At 38.9% G+C, this 17,313-nt stretch overlaps 6 protein-coding genes across 6 annotated transcripts; 3 read left to right on the top strand and 3 right to left on the bottom strand.

Moving 5' to 3' along the window:
• Nucleotides 1-1,844: 1,844 nt before the first annotated feature.
• On the top strand, nt 1,845-3,983 carry INP2 (Inp2p; the record flags this gene model as incomplete). The annotated part of the gene is made up of 1 exon (XM_037288266.1): nt 1,845-3,983. One exon carries the CDS (start codon nt 1,845-1,847, stop codon nt 3,981-3,983), a length of 2,139 nt encoding a protein of 712 aa, XP_037144161.1.
• A 118-nt stretch (nt 3,984-4,101) lies between these two features.
• On the bottom strand, nt 4,102-5,520 carry QRI1 (UDP-N-acetylglucosamine diphosphorylase; the record flags this gene model as incomplete). Its single annotated transcript, XM_037288265.1, has 1 exon — nt 4,102-5,520. One exon carries the CDS (start codon nt 5,518-5,520, stop codon nt 4,102-4,104), a length of 1,419 nt encoding a protein of 472 aa, XP_037144160.1.
• Nucleotides 5,521-5,892: 372 nt separating this feature from the next.
• On the top strand, nt 5,893-10,824 carry DNF3 (aminophospholipid-translocating P4-type ATPase DNF3; the record flags this gene model as incomplete). Its single annotated transcript, XM_037288264.1, has 1 exon — nt 5,893-10,824. One exon carries the CDS (start codon nt 5,893-5,895, stop codon nt 10,822-10,824), a length of 4,932 nt encoding a protein of 1,643 aa, XP_037144159.1.
• Nucleotides 10,825-11,113: 289 nt separating this feature from the next.
• On the bottom strand, nt 11,114-11,788 carry HLJ1 (type I HSP40 co-chaperone HLJ1; the record flags this gene model as incomplete). Its single annotated transcript, XM_037288263.1, has 1 exon — nt 11,114-11,788. The coding sequence occupies one exon, from the start codon at nt 11,786-11,788 to the stop codon at nt 11,114-11,116; it is 675 nt and encodes a 224-aa protein (XP_037144158.1).
• A 566-nt stretch (nt 11,789-12,354) lies between these two features.
• Nucleotides 12,355-15,657, top strand: POL3 (DNA-directed DNA polymerase delta POL3; the record flags this gene model as incomplete). The annotated part of the gene is made up of 1 exon (XM_037288262.1): nt 12,355-15,657. One exon carries the CDS (start codon nt 12,355-12,357, stop codon nt 15,655-15,657), a length of 3,303 nt encoding a protein of 1,100 aa, XP_037144157.1.
• A 61-nt stretch (nt 15,658-15,718) lies between these two features.
• Nucleotides 15,719-17,310, bottom strand: DUN1 (serine/threonine protein kinase DUN1; the record flags this gene model as incomplete). Its single annotated transcript, XM_037288261.1, has 2 exons — nt 15,719-17,215; nt 17,287-17,310. The coding sequence occupies 2 exons, from the start codon at nt 17,308-17,310 to the stop codon at nt 15,719-15,721; spliced, it is 1,521 nt and encodes a 506-aa protein (XP_037144156.1).
• Between the last annotated feature and the right edge of the window lie 3 nt (nt 17,311-17,313).

Here is a 17,313-nt window from a genome sequence, read left to right as displayed (position 1 = left end):
TTATTATTTTTATTATTTGAATATTAAAATAATTGAATGATTAAAGGTTGCATAAAAATCCCTAACTGTGAAGAAAGACCGCCTCTACACGACCTTTAACCGAGGAACAGCTTTTATTGTTCCTCTAAATAAAGATGTCGCCATCATATCTATCACCCAGTATAATATATCAATTTGACTACATGCCCACGTGAAGAACAGAGTTTATGCACCATTTCTTTTACAATGTGCCACCTAGCTGATACGACCATTCTCACTTCTAACATGTGGATAGTATGGGGTAGTAAGTACACGATATTAAGGAGGTGATTCCACTTCAGCAAAGGGTAACTACTCCTTAATAAGAGACATTCGACAAACGTATATCTGAAAAGTCTTTTTGAGGAACACTTCGGCGGCTATTTTGTGAGAATAACAAACTCCCTGTATATACGTAAGTATCCTTGTACTAAGAGTTCCTCTTTTGCAAACTCGAAAGGAAGTGGGGAGAGCATCGCTGCACCCATGTCGAAATAGATGTTGATACTAAAGCACAAGAAAAGACATCTGAGAGGAAGCTCAGCTTAATGGTTCGATTGTAAGAATACAGCCGAATGAAGCTCTAGCAGAACATCAATTTACCTTGAACGTTTATCAGCTGATGATCCCCAGCAAGAAGTTCACAATAAATGGATCTGATTACCGAGGAATATATGACATGGAATTAGAAATAACAGCCGTGATATCTCCCTCGGGTTTGAAATAATGGGTCTTCTCACCGCAAGAGTTATAAGGTTAGGAATGTTGCACTCCTCGTCCTGTAATAAGGTTCAACTAGGTTGCTTTTCCTATATGAATACTCGCGCCATTCCAGAAGCTCAATCAAGATTCATTAAATAAAGAATCCGTTTCATGATATAAGAAAGCAGAGACTTAGTAACCTCACAAGTGAGCACTGTGTTTTTATCACCAACGTCTAAAAGGATTATTCCAACATATATCAGGTATTACCTGGGAGCGTAAGGAAAACTTTCGTCTCAAATGGCCTTCTTCATTTGAATCACGTCTAAATCCGAAACAAACCCTCGCGAGTGATGAGAGGAGGAATTCATATAACAGCTGACAGTACCCTTTCACCGATACGATAGACTTGTTTTTGCTGGACAGTTTGTATTCATCGACAACCGCAAATACTAGAGTGCACTACAATGATTTATTCAGCGTGTCAAAACCTTCCACAGCGACAGTACAGCCTGCCAAGAAACCTAGCTATATGTACAGCTGCCGGTAGGTTTTCCGATCATAATCAGTATCTTGACTATTGTGAATAAGAAGCGAAGCAGTGCAAACATTACTCTCTATGCAACGGGGACGTAGATTAAACATCATCGTTCTTGAATAAGCTCAATCTTCACCAGCCTAGATTACAATCGAAGTACATTACTACCTGAGTTGCTTCTTCTTAGGTAAAAACAAATCCGCATGATCGCATGGCAGGATACATGAAAAATGCTAAGTCAATGCAATCGAAGCTATTGCACCAAGCTAGTCAAATTCATCAGTGACGATACATGGACTAGGCTGGTGGATTTGTACGAGAATACTTTTTCATTAACGAGGATTGTTTTTCTTACCGTCTTTGTTCCACGCACGTTTCTTTCTGTCTTTGTTTTTGTTTACACGAAAATCGATCTAAAGAATTACTTACCAAAATGATGCAGCGCTGATCTGAACTATGTTAGATACCATCGACCCTTCCAAAAGAATTTGAGCGCAGAGTTGAAGCGCGACTTGAAAGCAGTCGGCCGGGATTGAGAGCAGTGTTAGCTTTTCAAGGTCACCAACCTGTTTTTAACAGATTGACAATGAGGCCGGAATTGGAACCTTCAAATTTCGAGAAGAGTGGACTCAAGATGTTCTCATCGCGATTTCCAAAGAGAAACAGCGGAATACGACATCCCTTCTCATCTTCAATCACCTTTCCACTTTTATCTTCGGAAGAAACTTTGTCTGATGGGACTTCTGTGGATGCGGGAGGAATTGAATATTCAACCCAATGGAAAAGAGCTTCCGATCGAGCTAGCGCAGAGGCTTTGCATGATTATTCACCGACAATTGTGAATTCTGAGACTTTTTCCAAAACATCTGCTTTGTATGGTAGCGGGATAAACGGTCATGTGAAAAACAGCTGGAACGACATAATAAATGATATTTTCCAGGAGTTACCATTCGATCCAAATGATCAATTTCTGGAAGAATTTCAATATGCAATTGTTTCGTCCGATTGTCTTAATGATACAGGTACAAATAGGTTACCTTGTTCGCTGGGAAAATCTATAATGGACTTTCACAAGAAATCACACTCCTGTACAGGAGCCGCCGTTGCTTCTATTGCAACAAAATATGGTCGTCTCCAAGTAGTTTCTACCAACAAGTTTGTTCTGACCAAGACTCTAAATTACCTAGAAACGATTTTAGTATCCTTCAAGACATTGAGATTTCTACAAAAATTGCGATCAAATAAGGTCAAAGCAACTGAGAAAATTGTTACCGCATTATTAATTATAATTTATGTGTCCATTCAACAAGAGCTTTTCCACTTGCAATACACAAAATATAAGGCACTTATAACATTGAAAGAAACATTAAAGAATCTACAAAAATTTAGTTCTCTTTTGTCCAAGTATCATTTAAAATTCAAGGAACTATCCGTTTTCAAAACTTTTGCATCAGAGTGTATCGATAACAGCTTCAAAAGTACACTTCCTTTCATTCGCGATTTATTATCCTCAACTTTGGATCTCTTCTTTTATAAAGTGAAGATTGTCACAACAAATTTATTATCGGTTACTAATACGACAACACTAACGAAGTACTGTGAGATATATTCCCTTCATAATTCGGATCTGTTTCATTATTTAAATAACCCCGCTATTGAAATCGAGGAAAAGGCAAAAAGGTTTCACATTTTGAAGAAGTTTACCCTATGTTGTCTGCTATCGATAAATCATTTTGACATAAGAAATGATCTGACGACATCTAACGTTTTATTGAATTTTTTTCCGGATTTTGACATTCAATCGACTGAATGTTTCCATGTGAGAGATACAGACAAATATAACATTGTGACAGATTATCTTCATGAATTGAACACTTTCATAATCACTCTATGTTCGTCCCTAAATGGACACAAAAGCGTTTTATATGCCTCTGAGGGCTTGACTTCATCTTCGTCATCCGAGTCTCATCAGGAAATACAGACACAGCGACAAAAGAAGTATTCAAACGATTTACGAAATTGTCAAAAGACATCTATGATGGTGAATTCTCTGAAGAGACTTGAAGATACATTGTTACAGTCTCCTAATGGCGAATTTTCATCAGAAACTAATGAAATTGTGACAGCTACTTTAGAGAAGCTTTTAACCCTGTGGCGTGGAAAAGCACGAAAAAACAAACAGGATACAAAACTGTCGCCTACTCTTTCGTCTAATCGTGGGTTTTCATTGAATGTTCTTCAATCATCAACATCAAGCATTTTGACGGATCCAACTGCCACCAGAAAAGCATATCTTGATAGCGCTATTGATTTTAACGAAGTGGAGGAAACTCAATCAGATATAGAAATAGACTCTGAATCTGAAGATCCGAATACAATCAAATTTTTACAGCAAAAAAAAGGTTACAGACCAAAAGATAAGTTTCAAGGACTTAGTGACGAAGAACTAAGAGGCAAACTGAATGAAGGTATACTTAAGTTTGCAGTTGAAAATAATAGAGGTAAGGAAAGACTTAGAACTCAAAAATCTTTCGAATTGCTAAGGAAAGCGACACGAAAAGAAAAATACCGACAATTCGAAACTCGTCCATCTACCGTTCGTGACGCAAGCACTAAATATAGCAGCAATATGACGAGCGGGTCTCCATATAAACTGAAATTCTCTTCAGAAGAGTCCATCCCGGTCTTGTATGAAGTAAGAGAGCTACTTGGTGAAAGTCATTGACTTACTAAATTCAAACTATTCTATTTAAACTCTTTTAATCTGCACTATTTTATATATCTATTCTTCTTAATTTATCTTTATTCAGCGACCAAAAAATTCCATTCAGCGTCGCATTTCATCAATCAACAAAGGTGCCATTTTCGTTGAATTGAACATCTTTGAATTGGGACAGCTGTTCTCCCGCGTAACTCAATGTGCTTGATACTTCAACAAGAACACCGTCCGCAACTTTTGCACCTGAGTTTTTCAGCCATGAGGTGCCCAAGGTAAGATAAGCTTCCCGACTAGTTGCTGGATTATCATTAGAACTTCCTAAGCCATTTTTCAGAGGAGAGAATTCTTCAGTCCTGTCAACTTCCAAACATCCGAACTTTTCAAGTGGCACTGATGGGAAAACATCAAATATGAATTGTTCCAATTTAATACCGTTGGGTTCCGTTGGTTTATAAGTTTCACCCGTTTTGTTGTCATAAAATGAAATTTTCTTCTTGGCAATATGGAAAGGCATATTATTGCACCAATCATATAACTCACGCTTGAGGAGATCAACAGAATAATAATGATTCACAATATTTCCAGCACGTAAGTTAAGCAACCCATCTTTGTTTTGACCTTGCGCAAGTTCTGGCGATATTTCTGAATATTCAATGACACATGGTTTTCCATCCTTTGTGGCGATTAAACCTACCGATTCGCTAAAGTCTCTTTTCCTAACAGCCTTTGTAGCTAAATCAAAACCATTCTCAATCGCAAAGCCAAGAAAAACAGGATCCGCCACTTTCGAGAGCACGTTGTCGACGCAATACATATAGACATGCTTGATTCCTTTGGCCACAAAATCATCCACAATGCAATTATCCTTTAAAGCACGATACAAGCCACCATTGCCATCTGGAGATTGTACCAAAGCTGTTGGGGAACTCATTAAAAGCTCTTCACCCTTTAAATCAAATGCTGGTAATGTACCCTGGTTAAAAAAGGTAACTTGCTTCGGACTTAAGCCAAAATACTCTTTTTCGACGAAAAATTCCTCAGTGTTCTTTCTTGTGGGTTCCGAAGTCATAATGTACCAAGGTATTGGCTTCTGAGCCCCAGTCAATTCTTGCAAACGGAGAATTTTTTCTCCCTGTATTTGAAACAGCGACTTTCCGGACGGCAAACCTATATCATAACAGCCCTTTGGCTTCAAAGAGCCCAGCCTGGTACCCTGCCCACCTGCCATCAAAATAACTGCCACCTCCCCTCTACGGATGGCTTCACGACCCAAATCTCCGTACTTTGCCCTTGCCTTCTCATTGTCAATTATAGACTCGTAAGACGATTCAGGAAGTGGCTCGATGCAAATATCAGTCTTAGAATTAGCCGCTGCTAGTTTTAAAGCTTCTTTACAATCGTGAACGAGCTTTTTTGGGGATATTCGGGCAGAGACACTTTTCAGGTTCTCCATAAAATGCTTTTGATCTTCCACTGGCAATTGATCCAATTGTTCGAAAAGGTGACCTTGACCGGCCTTGATAAACTCTTCCATTATGCTCATTTCAGTTGGCAGCACGTTACAATTGACACTTTTGTGTTGGGCTCTTCTTGGAAGGTCGCGAATTTGTGACAGATTTTTTTGAACCCTTTCCTTGGACTTTTAGGTGTCGGGTTATTGACCTAAAGCTATCGAGCTAAGCCTAAAAGAAACATTTAAAAAAAAGCATAAGCTTTTTGGTAAATAAATATAGAACGATAATAAGAACGTTAAAACAGGAGCGTTGACTGTGGCTCTGAAATAGCCATCATTTTTACTTTCTAGGAGTCCAGATCTGACTGGTGAAGTTCTGTGTAATCAGTATTCCTGAACAAGGTCAATTTTAGCCAGGAAAACGTAACAGTGGAGTCGGCATTGTGATTTAATTGGAGGAGGATGTCAAGTTCATCTGGGAAAAGGAAAAGGTCAGTTTCATTGCGCACGCAGATGTTCAATAAGCACTTATATGACAAGTTTTATAAACGTAAGGATCAAGGCATTGAGATGGAAGACATACAGGAAAATGGGGGGAACGATTCCGATGGTAACAACGGAAACAGAGAGGAGGATGAAATTTACGAAGAATATGAGGAGGAGCTTGAGGAGGATGAAGAGTCCAATAACCGAAGTACCAAACCTCCCGGTACATTCACAAGAATATTGGATGGTATTATGAATAGAACAAGAGAAATTCATTCAAAGGATGGCCGACATATACCCATTATTTTAGACCATGATACAGCGGAGTATAAACATTATTCCTCGCCGAAGTGGGACCAGCTCATAGATGAGCGATTAGGGGTACCGTATTGTAAAAATAGGATAACTTCATCCAGATACACTGTTTATACCTTCTTTCCTCGACAGATCTATGCTCAATTTTCAAAGATCGCCAATGCATATTTTTTCCTGGTGGCTATTTTACAAATGGTTCCAGGTTGGTCTACTACAGGTACTTACACAACAATTATCCCTTTATGCGTATTTATGAGTATTTCAATGGCAAGGGAAGCGTGGGATGATTTCAGAAGGCATCGCCTAGATAAAGAGGAAAACGAAAAAGAGGCGGAGGTGCTTCTCAAAATTAAGGTTGGATCGAGGCCTTCCTCACAAGAGTCTGCATTGTCCAAGAGTACTAAAACCGAGCATGCAAGAAGCTTTGCTAGTTTGAATGTTACTAATCAGTCAAAATCTGGTCCAAATTTCACTCAATTTAACAACTTCGAAATGCTAAAGGAAAGACATAGCGTTTTCACCGAAAAGAAACAATGGCAAAACTTGCGTGTTGGAGATTTTGTCCTGTTAAAACAGGACGACTGGGTCCCCGCGGATATGTTGCTATTGGCTTGTGATGGAGATAACAATGAATGTTATGTTGAAACCATGGCGTTAGACGGAGAAACAAATTTGAAAAGTAGACAACCTCATCTGGAACTATGTAAATTGGCACGTTCTGCTTCCGGCCTCGCAAACATAAACACAAAGGTTACCGTAGAGGATCCCAATATTGACCTTTATAATTTCGAAGGTAATTTGGAAATGCGTGGCAATCAGAACGGCTCGTTATTGAAGTTTCCTTTAGGCCCAGAAAATGTTATTTATCGTGGTAGTATTCTGAGAAACACACAAAACGTAGTTGGAATGGTTATCTTCACGGGTGAAGAAACCAAAATCCGTATGAATGCTCTAAAGAATCCTAGGGTAAAGGCCCCAAAATTGCAGAGAATTTTGAATGGAATTGTAGCATTCATGGTCCTTGTTGTCGCATGTGTGTCATTTTTCTCATATTTGGGCCATGTTCTCGTTAATAGAAAATTCATTGATCAAAACCAAGCATGGTATTTATTGCAAACCGATGCAGGTGTTGCACCAACTATTATGTCATTCATCATCATGTATAATACCATGATTCCTTTATCCTTATACGTCACAATGGAAATAATAAAAGTCATGCAAAGCAAATTGATGGAGTGGGATATCGATATGTATCACGCAGAAACAAATACACCTTGTGAGTCTCGAACAGCCACAATTTTAGAAGAACTGGGACAGGTATCATATATTTTCAGCGACAAGACAGGCACTTTGACGGAGAATAAGATGATATTTCGAAAATTCTCATTATGTGGTACATCTTGGCTCCACGATGTGGACCCTGGAGACGAACCTATTAAAGCAGTTACATCTAGAGTAAACAATGATGTTGAAGTGATATCATATGATAGTCGTGGTATCCTTGATCAATTTAGTCTTCAAAATGATTCTAATGATGATCATTCTGTTCATGGAGTGTTTGCCGGAAGAAAATCAGTAGAATACAAGGGAAACTCTACAGCAACATATACCGGCAGACCAAGTATGAAATCCTTATACGGAAAAGGAGACCCCACCTTGTTTTCGACTAAGACTCCTCAGACTACCGAGGGTCCAGCCCCTTTAAAGACATCATATGAATTGATAGAATATGTTCAAAAACATCCACAAACAGTATTTGCTCAAAAAGCTAAATTTTTTATTCTGTCACTTGCTTTGTGTCACACATGTTTACCTAAAAGAAATGAAAACTTTCCTGAAAGAGAGGATGCCATAGAATACCAATCATCTTCGCCGGACGAACTTGCACTGGTAACTGCAGCAAGAGATTTGGGATATATGGTATTCAACAGAAATGCCCAGTCACTTACGATTAAAACCTTTCCAAACGGCTTCGAGGACGAACCACAACTGGATGATTATGAAATTTTGAATTACATCGATTTCAATTCCCAAAGAAAGAGAATGTCGGTGCTAGTAAAAATGCCCAATGAACCTGATAGAGTATTACTCATCTGTAAAGGTGCTGATAATGTGATCTTCGAAAGACTATCCAATCGTGATGTGGCATTTCAGAAGCTAAATGAAGTAAATGCTAACACAAAAGAACGCAAAGATGCTGAAGCAGAACTTATCATTCAACAAAGAATGTCTCTAGAGCGACTTGCAAATGAGGATGATGTTATTAACAACAAACTTAGATCGTCATTATCAAGCGCTTCGAAAGGTAGTCTGTCTCTACAAGCTGTCAGAAAAAGTATGTCTCGAAATGCCAACAATCGCCATGATCCAGAGATGCAGATTGATTCAATCGATCAATTTTTGAATACCATTAAGCGAAATGATGATGAAATTGGGGATGTAATTAACCAAAGCAGAAAATCGTTGCACAAGCAGCAACAGGAAAAGTATGGATCCAGAAAGTCGGTGGACCATGGCCAAGCTTCAAATGGGTCGCCTCACAAGAATGTGTCCCAACACGGTGGAGTTCCTTCTTACACAAATAGTATCCTTAATTACATTGGGGACGATAACTTGATGAGTAACGAAGAATTTGTCATTGAAAGGACTCTCCAAGCCATTGATGAGTTCTCAACCGAAGGTCTGAGAACTTTGCTGTATAGCTACAAATGGATAAGTACAAGTGAATACGATGAATGGGCCCAGCGATATCACAAAGCTAAAACATCACTAACAAATCGCAAAACCAAAATAGACGAAGTTGGTGAAGAAATTGAGGAGGAACTGCACTTACTGGGAGCAACCGCAATAGAAGACAAGCTTCAAGAAGGTGTAGCAGAGTCCATAGAGAAGATAAGACGAGCTGGCATACACATGTGGATGTTGACCGGAGATAAAAGAGAAACAGCCATTAACATTGGATATTCATGCAAGCTTATTTACGATTATTCTACTGTAGTCATATTAACTACCAACGATGAGAATATCGTTTCAAAAATGAATGTGATCACGCAGGAAATTGAATCTGGAAATGTTGCGCATTGCGTTATTGTTATCGATGGTGCAACTCTAGGTCTATTTGAAAACAATCCCACTCTCATGTCTGTTTTCATCGAACTTTGTACCAAAACTGACTCTGTGATATGCTGTCGTGCCTCGCCGTCTCAGAAAGCTTTAATGGTAAGTAATATTCGCAATACGCGCAAAAATTTAGTTACTTTGGCCATAGGTGATGGTGCAAATGACATTGCCATGATCCAATCTGCTGATATAGGAATCGGTATTGCAGGTAAGGAAGGGTTACAAGCATCGAGATCATCTGATTATTCCATTGCTCAATTTAGATTTTTAACCAAACTTCTTTTTGTGCATGGCCGCTACAACTATATTCGTACTTCCAAATTTGTTCTTTGTACTTTTTACAAAGAAATTGCATTTTATTTGACCCAGTTAATTTATCAGAGATATACAATGTTTTCTGGTACTTCTCTTTATGAATCATGGTCTTTATCTGTCTTTAACACTCTTTTCACATCATTACCGGTGCTATGTATTGGTATGTTTGAGAAAGATTTGAAGCCAGTTACTTTACTAACAGTGCCAGAGCTTTACACTACTGGAAGGCTGTCTCAGGCATTCAATCTTTCGATATTTCTACAGTGGATTATTTTAGGAACCTGCAACTCCCTTTTAATTACATTTTTAAATGTTATCGCATGGGGTGAGACATCATTGAGCGACAACACTTTATATCCTTTGGGAGTTGTAAACTACACTGCACTCATTTTTCTAATTAACATCAAATGTCAATTTGTGGAGACGCATAATAGAAATTGGTTGGCCTTTACTTCTGTCATAATTTCATGCATTGGATGGCTTCTGTGGTGTTGCATAATTCCGCGGCTTCAAAAAGCAGGTAAAATATATGATGTGCAACATGGTCTCTACGAAACTTTCGGAAACGACATAACGTTCTATGCTACAGTTCTCGTTTTAATTTCCTTACCGATAATGGTTGATATTGTTTATAAAACATTCATTGTTATGATTAGACCAACCGATACTGACATTTTCGCAAGATTAGAACAGAGAAGTGAAGTTCGCAAAAAATTGGAATTTGGGGCTTATAACGAAATGAAACAGGGTTGGACTTGGGAAAGAGATCCCGGAACGTTTAAAACGTATAGGGATAGGGTCTTCTCACCCAGATCCAGAGCAAATTCCAGTGCAAGTAGCAAAAATGAATCGCAAATGGAAAATGGGAGAACAAGGACCAATACAACGTCGACAAGCGATCCTGAAAATATCACTTCCAACAAAGGAGAATGGGCTTTGAACAATTATGATAATGATAAGTATGAGATGTTGCCAAGTGGCAAACTAATCAAAAGACAAATTGCTGAGGAAGATATCGATTCAAATAAAAATGGTAAATCAAAAGATAAAAGAACTTCAATCATCCCAAAAAAACTGAGATTTACACTGAAGGATAACGATGAAGAGGACGAAGAAATTAGAGCGATCATTGAACAAAGGATGCATGATCTCGAGTGATTTATGAAAAAAGCACTGAAGGTAAAATTCAGCATATACATCCAAATAGACGTTAAAAAGTTAGCATAATACAAATAAACTTGTAATTAGATAATTTATCAAATATATACATATTAAAGAAAGTTAGAGGACAAGTAATCAAATTGTCACCTATATTTATATTCGATAGAATGAATTTCCTTGAAAAAACGACAGGAGCAGAGCTACTAAACCTTTGACTTTATTATATTTTTACTTACTGCCTAATGAAATGACACTGCTTTATTAAATGCTCGTTGATTGTTGATTTTTATCCGAATACAAACCTTTCCAGCAAGGGCACAAGGAAGAGCACCAACAATGGCAAGAGAACCCTTATGCTTTGATTAACATCCTGCTCCCTATCACCCTCTTGCTGTTGCTGTTGTTGTCGTTGCCTCTGTCGTTGCTGAGCATGCCTAGGTGTGTTAGTATAGACTCTGAAGCCACCGGGTCCACCAAAAGTAAACGTAGAGGCGCCTCCGCCGTTCATGAATGGTGACCCAAATGGATGGTTACCAAATGGCCCACCAAATGGACTTCCACCACCCATGTTGAAAAGATAGTCGAATATGTCTTCCCGGGGATCTGCATGACGACGACCAAAAAAGGCTTCTTGTGGAAACCCTGCCTGGTACGATGAACTTGATCCTGAAGGCATGCTTCTGTCATCAGGGTCTCTCCCCAACCTGTCGTACATCTGACGCTTCTCTGCATCACTCAGTACTTCAAATGCCCTATTGATTACTTTGAACGCTTCGCTCGCCCTTGGATGTGGGTTCTTATCTGGATGCAGCTTGATGGCTAGTTTTCTATACGATTTCTTGATTTCCTGATCATCTGCGCTCCGATTCACCTTCAAAATTTCATAAAATTCTTGCTTATTCTTCGACAGAACCTCCAGAGCGATCTTTTCCTGCTCCACAGTATAGGATGACTCCACCATTGTGATACACCTTACCGAACTTCAGTGACCACTGAGTTTAGTTCAAATATTAATGCAAATCCTCCCACGAAAGCTAAAGCTGTATCCAAAAAGTACGAGTATGTTGTAATCGACAATACGAAACCTGAGAAGATGCACAATTTACGAAATTCCCGTCTTGAATACCTACTTGATACTTTTGATCAAGTTGAAATGTTCCGATTTTCACGCCTTTGTTGGAAACCTGCAGTTCGCTCAGTGAGAAGTTGAAAGAAATCGTGATAAACCAAAATGCGATACACAAATGACACGATTCGTGGAGCTCAGAAGAATGCTAGAGCTCTTGCATGCTTACCTGCTTATGTTTGCCACGTTCCTCATCTATGGCGGAGCGCATACGATCTCACGTGAAATCCACGTGCACAGGGCCTTGCAAAGAGAAAACGCGTTAATGCTGGAACACGTACAGGTATGAAGGAAGACTGAGTCAAAATCGAAAGCACAGGAAAGACATAATACTGGTAGGGCAGTTGAGTAAACTAGCATCTCAGCAAGTGTGTTTTGATTTTGCATCTGCATTTACTGACATGGACAATGCTGAAGAGACAACTTCGGATTTGAAGAGAGCCGGTGATGACGAAGCACCAGAGAACGGCATAGTTTTTGAGAAGAGATTGAGGCTTCAATCTCAGGACCATGGTGTTGGCAGCGAACCTGTATCAACTATCGAGATAATTCCCACGGACTCATTTCGAAAGTACAATGAGCAGGGATACAAAGCGAAGAATAATGAGGTACATGGCAAGGAGCTGGCTTCCACTTTTGAAGAAGAGCTGTCTCAGATGGAACATGAACTCGCAGAAAGCGAGGAGACTGAAGCAAGCTATAAACGTAAGCCCTTACCAGCGAACTTCGATCCTGCCACGTACGATATGTCGTTCCAGCAGTTGGACGCAGAACAAAGTACGTTGCACGGCTTTAGTGATGACGGCACATCGACAGTGGTGAGATTCTTTGGAGTGACCGAAGAGGGTTATTCGATACTCTGCAATGTGACTGGATTTCAGCATTATTTATACTTGCCTGTTCCAAACTTGCCAGGGACTTCTGACCAAAATGAGATAGACGGGTTTTTGAGATATTTGAACGAAAACTTCGATAATAAAGTCAGTAGAATCGAGCAGGTTGCTAGGCAATCAATATGGGGTTACTCAGGTGATAATAAACTTCCGTTTTGGAAAATTTATGTCACTTACCCAAACGCGTTGAATAAAATAAGAACAGCGTTCGAAAGAGGCCATTTAACATACAAATCGTGGTTTTCTTCAGGAATAACCACCTATGACAATATTGCATATACATTACGACTGATGATAGACTGTGGGATTGTGGGTATGTCATGGATTACATTGCCAAAAAAAAAGTATAAAATGATTGCAGATAATGAGAGAGTGTCGACATGTCAATTAGAAGTGAGAGTAAATTATAGGGATTTGGTGTCTCATGAGCCAGAGGGTGAATGGTCACATTCGAGTCCTTTGAGAATACTTTCGTTTGATATCGAGTGTGCCGGTAGAATAGGTGTCTTCCCGGAACCTCAACACGATCCTGTCATCCAAATTGCCAACGTAATGAGTATAGCAGGTGCACGAAAACCATTTATTAGAAATGTCTTTACAGTCGACTCCTGTGCTCCTATAACAGGTTCACAAGTCTTTTCGCACAAGACTGAAGTTGAAATGTTAAAAAATTGGCGTGATTTCGTTGTTGCTGCTGATCCAGATGTTATTATTGGCTATAATACTTCCAACTTTGATTTTCCGTATTTATTAGATCGCGCAAAGGCTCTTAAAGTTGACATATTTCCCTATTTTGGTAGGTTAACTAACGTTAAGCAGGAAGTTAAGGACTCGGTTTTTTCCTCCAAAGCTTATGGTACCAGAGAATCTAAAACCGTCAATATTGACGGTCGATTGCAGTTGGATCTCTTGCAATTTGTTCAACGTGAATATAAGCTAAGATCATATACATTGAATGCTGTTTCTGCACATTTTCTAGGTGAGCAGAAGGAAGATGTACACTATAGTATTATTACTTCATTGCAAAATGGGGATAGTGAGACAAGAAGAAGATTAGCAGTTTACTGTTTGAAAGATGCATATCTTCCATTAAGATTATTAGAAAAGCTAATGGCTTTAGTGAACTACACAGAAATGGCTCGTGTGACGGGGGTTCCATTCTCTTATCTACTAAGCAGAGGTCAGCAGATAAAAGTCGTTTCACAACTTTTCAGAAAATGTTTGCAAATCGATACTGTAATTCCCAATATGCAATCTCAAGGATCGGATGAGCAATATGAAGGTGCCACTGTTATAGAACCAATAAGGGGATATTATGACATTCCAATTGCCACACTCGATTTCAATTCTCTGTATCCAAGTATTATGATGGCACATAACTTATGTTATACAACTCTCTGTGATAAAAAAACAGTTGAAAGACTCGGATTGAAGATAGAGGAAGACTACGTCGTATCTCCCAATGGCGACTATTTTGTGACCTCTAAAATACGACGTGGTATTCTACCAATAATTCTTGAAGAATTGATAGGGGCTAGACAGAGAGCGAAGAAGGATTTAAAGAATGAAACGGAACCCTTTAAGAGAGATGTTCTCAATGGTAGGCAGTTAGCGCTTAAGATATCGGCCAACTCTGTATATGGATTTACTGGTGCAACGGTGGGCAAGTTGCCATGTCTGGCTATATCTTCATCAGTCACATCGTTCGGCCGTAACATGATCATGTTAACCAAACAGTCTGTAGAAGAGAAATATTCAATAAAAAATGGTTTTGAACATGACGCTGTGGTTGTTTATGGTGACACTGATTCAGTAATGGTTAAATTTGGAACAAATGATCTTAAAGAATCTATGAGACTAGGTGCTGAAGCAGCGTCATACGTTTCAACGCTGTTCAAGCATCCGATAAATCTAGAATTCGAGAAAGCCTACTACCCGTATTTGCTTATTAACAAAAAAAGGTACGCTGGTCTATATTGGACGAATCCTGATAAGTATGACAAATTAGACCAAAAGGGTTTAGCTTCTGTCCGGAGGGATTCGTGTCCACTAGTTTCCATTGTGATGAATAAAGTCTTAAAACTTATACTTATTGATAGGAACGTCGAGCGTGCTCTCGCGTTCATTGCAGAAACAATAAACCAGATCTTGCATAATGAGGCTGATATATCAAAGTTGATCATATCCAAGACGTTAGCGCCGAACTATACAAATCCTCAGCCCCACGCAATTCTGACGGAGCGTATGAAAAAACGAGACGGGTTTGGACCAAATGTTGGTGATAGGGTTGATTATGTTATAATTGGTGGAAATGACAAGCTTTACAACAGGGCAGAGGACCCTTTATATGTACTGGAACATAATATCCAAATCGATTCCAGGTACTATCTGACAAATCAGTTGCAAAATCCCATAATTAGTATTATCACACCGATTCTTGGCGAGAAGCGGGCGAATGCTATGTTTGTTGTGAAATCAATCAAAATCAGTACGGGAAATATGAAAGGTGGTTTAATGGGGTTCATAAAAAAAGTTGACTCTTGTAAAAATTGTAAAAGTCCGCTGAAAAAAGGAGAAGGCCCTCTCTGCTTGAATTGCATACAAAAATCGGGGGAACTTTACATCAAATCATTGTACAATGTTCGAGAATTGGAAGAGAAGTTCGCCCGCCTATGGACACAGTGTCAGCGATGCGCTGGCACTTTACACAATGAAGTACTATGTTCCAACAAAAATTGTGACATTTTTTACATGAGGGTTAAGGCGAAGAAGGAATTGCAAGAAAACGTTGAACAATTAAGCAAATGGTAGAATATTTTAGATATAATAGCGATTATCATTCATATTATTATTTTACAAACTTTAAAGTTGTCTATAGTTTAGATAGCTCAGAGTAAGTTTTGGGTATCTTCTCGGGCGATATGACGAGTCGCTCTATCTCAGCAGATGCAGTACTTGTTTGAGGGGACCCCTTGACCCAGGAATGAGATATTGCCTCTTCCACGCTGTATCTTTCCGATGGATTTACCACCAGTAAATTCGATATCAGATGCAGTATGCTATCGTCTATCTCATCCCAGTATGGCGAGTAAAAAGCAAATATGCCACCAAGAATCTGCTCTTTTAGTGATGGGGGACTCAAGCTATCACTAAATGGAGGAAATCCGCACAAACATACGTAGAGCAGAACGCCAGCACTCCACATATCTACTTTTGAGCTATACTCTGTTTTCTTTAAGACTTCTGGGGCAACATAGGAGGGAGTGCCGCAAAGTGTTGATGTGAATTGCATCTCACCTGTGAATTTTGCTAGCCCAAAATCTGCAATTTTAACTTGTATATCAATTTCATCCTCATCCCAAGGACCTAACTGTATCTCATGACTGTGCCTTCGTTTAGTGATATTGAGCAAGATATTCTCAGGTTTTATATCTCTGTGGATAATGTTTTCGCCATGCAGATATTTGAGACCAACAAGGATTTGCTTGAACAACGCTTTTGTTTCTTCGACACTAAGATTAGTCTTCCTGACTATTCGGTCGAAGAGTTCGCCACTGTCAATTTTCTCTAGTATAAGGTACTTCTGTATTTGGGATTTGCTTACAGGCTCTGTGAAAGTATCTAAAAGGTTCACGATATTCGGATGTTTCACTCGAAGAAGAACACTTATTTCTTCTCTAAATTGCTTATTCTTTTTTTGATCATCATTTAATTGTGAATGAAAGATCTTTATGGCAACAATTTCTCCCGTTCTCTTGTTGATACCTTCTTTTACCGTGGCATAATGTCCGACACCTAATTCTTTACCAATAACATACGTATCAAAAACAGAAGTTTGTCTGGTTTTCTTCCATGTAGCAGATGATTCAATAGTAGTCGGTTTAGTCCCTAATTGAGGCTTTTTGAAAACTGCATCATCATTTTTTATTGCTGGATCCTCCTGTTTTCTCCCACCATTATCTTCCTCACTATATTCGAAACCTACGTACCTGAATAAAAATGAACAACTCTTTCCAAAAACTAATTTATCGCCATTTTTCAAAATATAATCCCGTCTTGAAAGTCTGTTACTATTCACATAGGTCCCATTTCTGCTCTTATCCACGATATTGATTAACTGTCTCTTTATTCCATCTACGTTCATTCTTATCGTGCATAATTGACAGTGAATTGTTGAAATATCCGATTCCATAAGTACCACATCGCAGCTTCGACTTCTTCCAATTGTCGTAATTGCAGAGTCAAAGATTGAAATTTTTTGCTCCTTCCCAGGTATCAAATTAACAAGAATACCAATGAGTTTTCTCTGTCTGCTTCCATTCTCGATTTGATATCGCTTGGAATATTCGTGCACTTCATCACTACGCTCCTAAATTTAAAGGGTTAGTAAATGCAAAGCGAGGAAGCTCATCTCCCGAAATATCTCCTACTTAAACATACTCTTTTCAGTGATGGGTCTATCATCTC

The sequence above is a fragment of the Zygotorulaspora mrakii genome, chromosome 4 (genome assembly GCF_013402915.1).
Source record: "Zygotorulaspora mrakii chromosome 4, complete sequence".
In the NCBI taxonomy this organism is placed as follows: domain Eukaryota; kingdom Fungi; phylum Ascomycota; class Saccharomycetes; order Saccharomycetales; family Saccharomycetaceae; genus Zygotorulaspora; species Zygotorulaspora mrakii.
The sequence above is the reverse complement of the archived record's forward strand: the minus strand, read 5'-3'. Positions and strand labels throughout refer to the sequence as shown.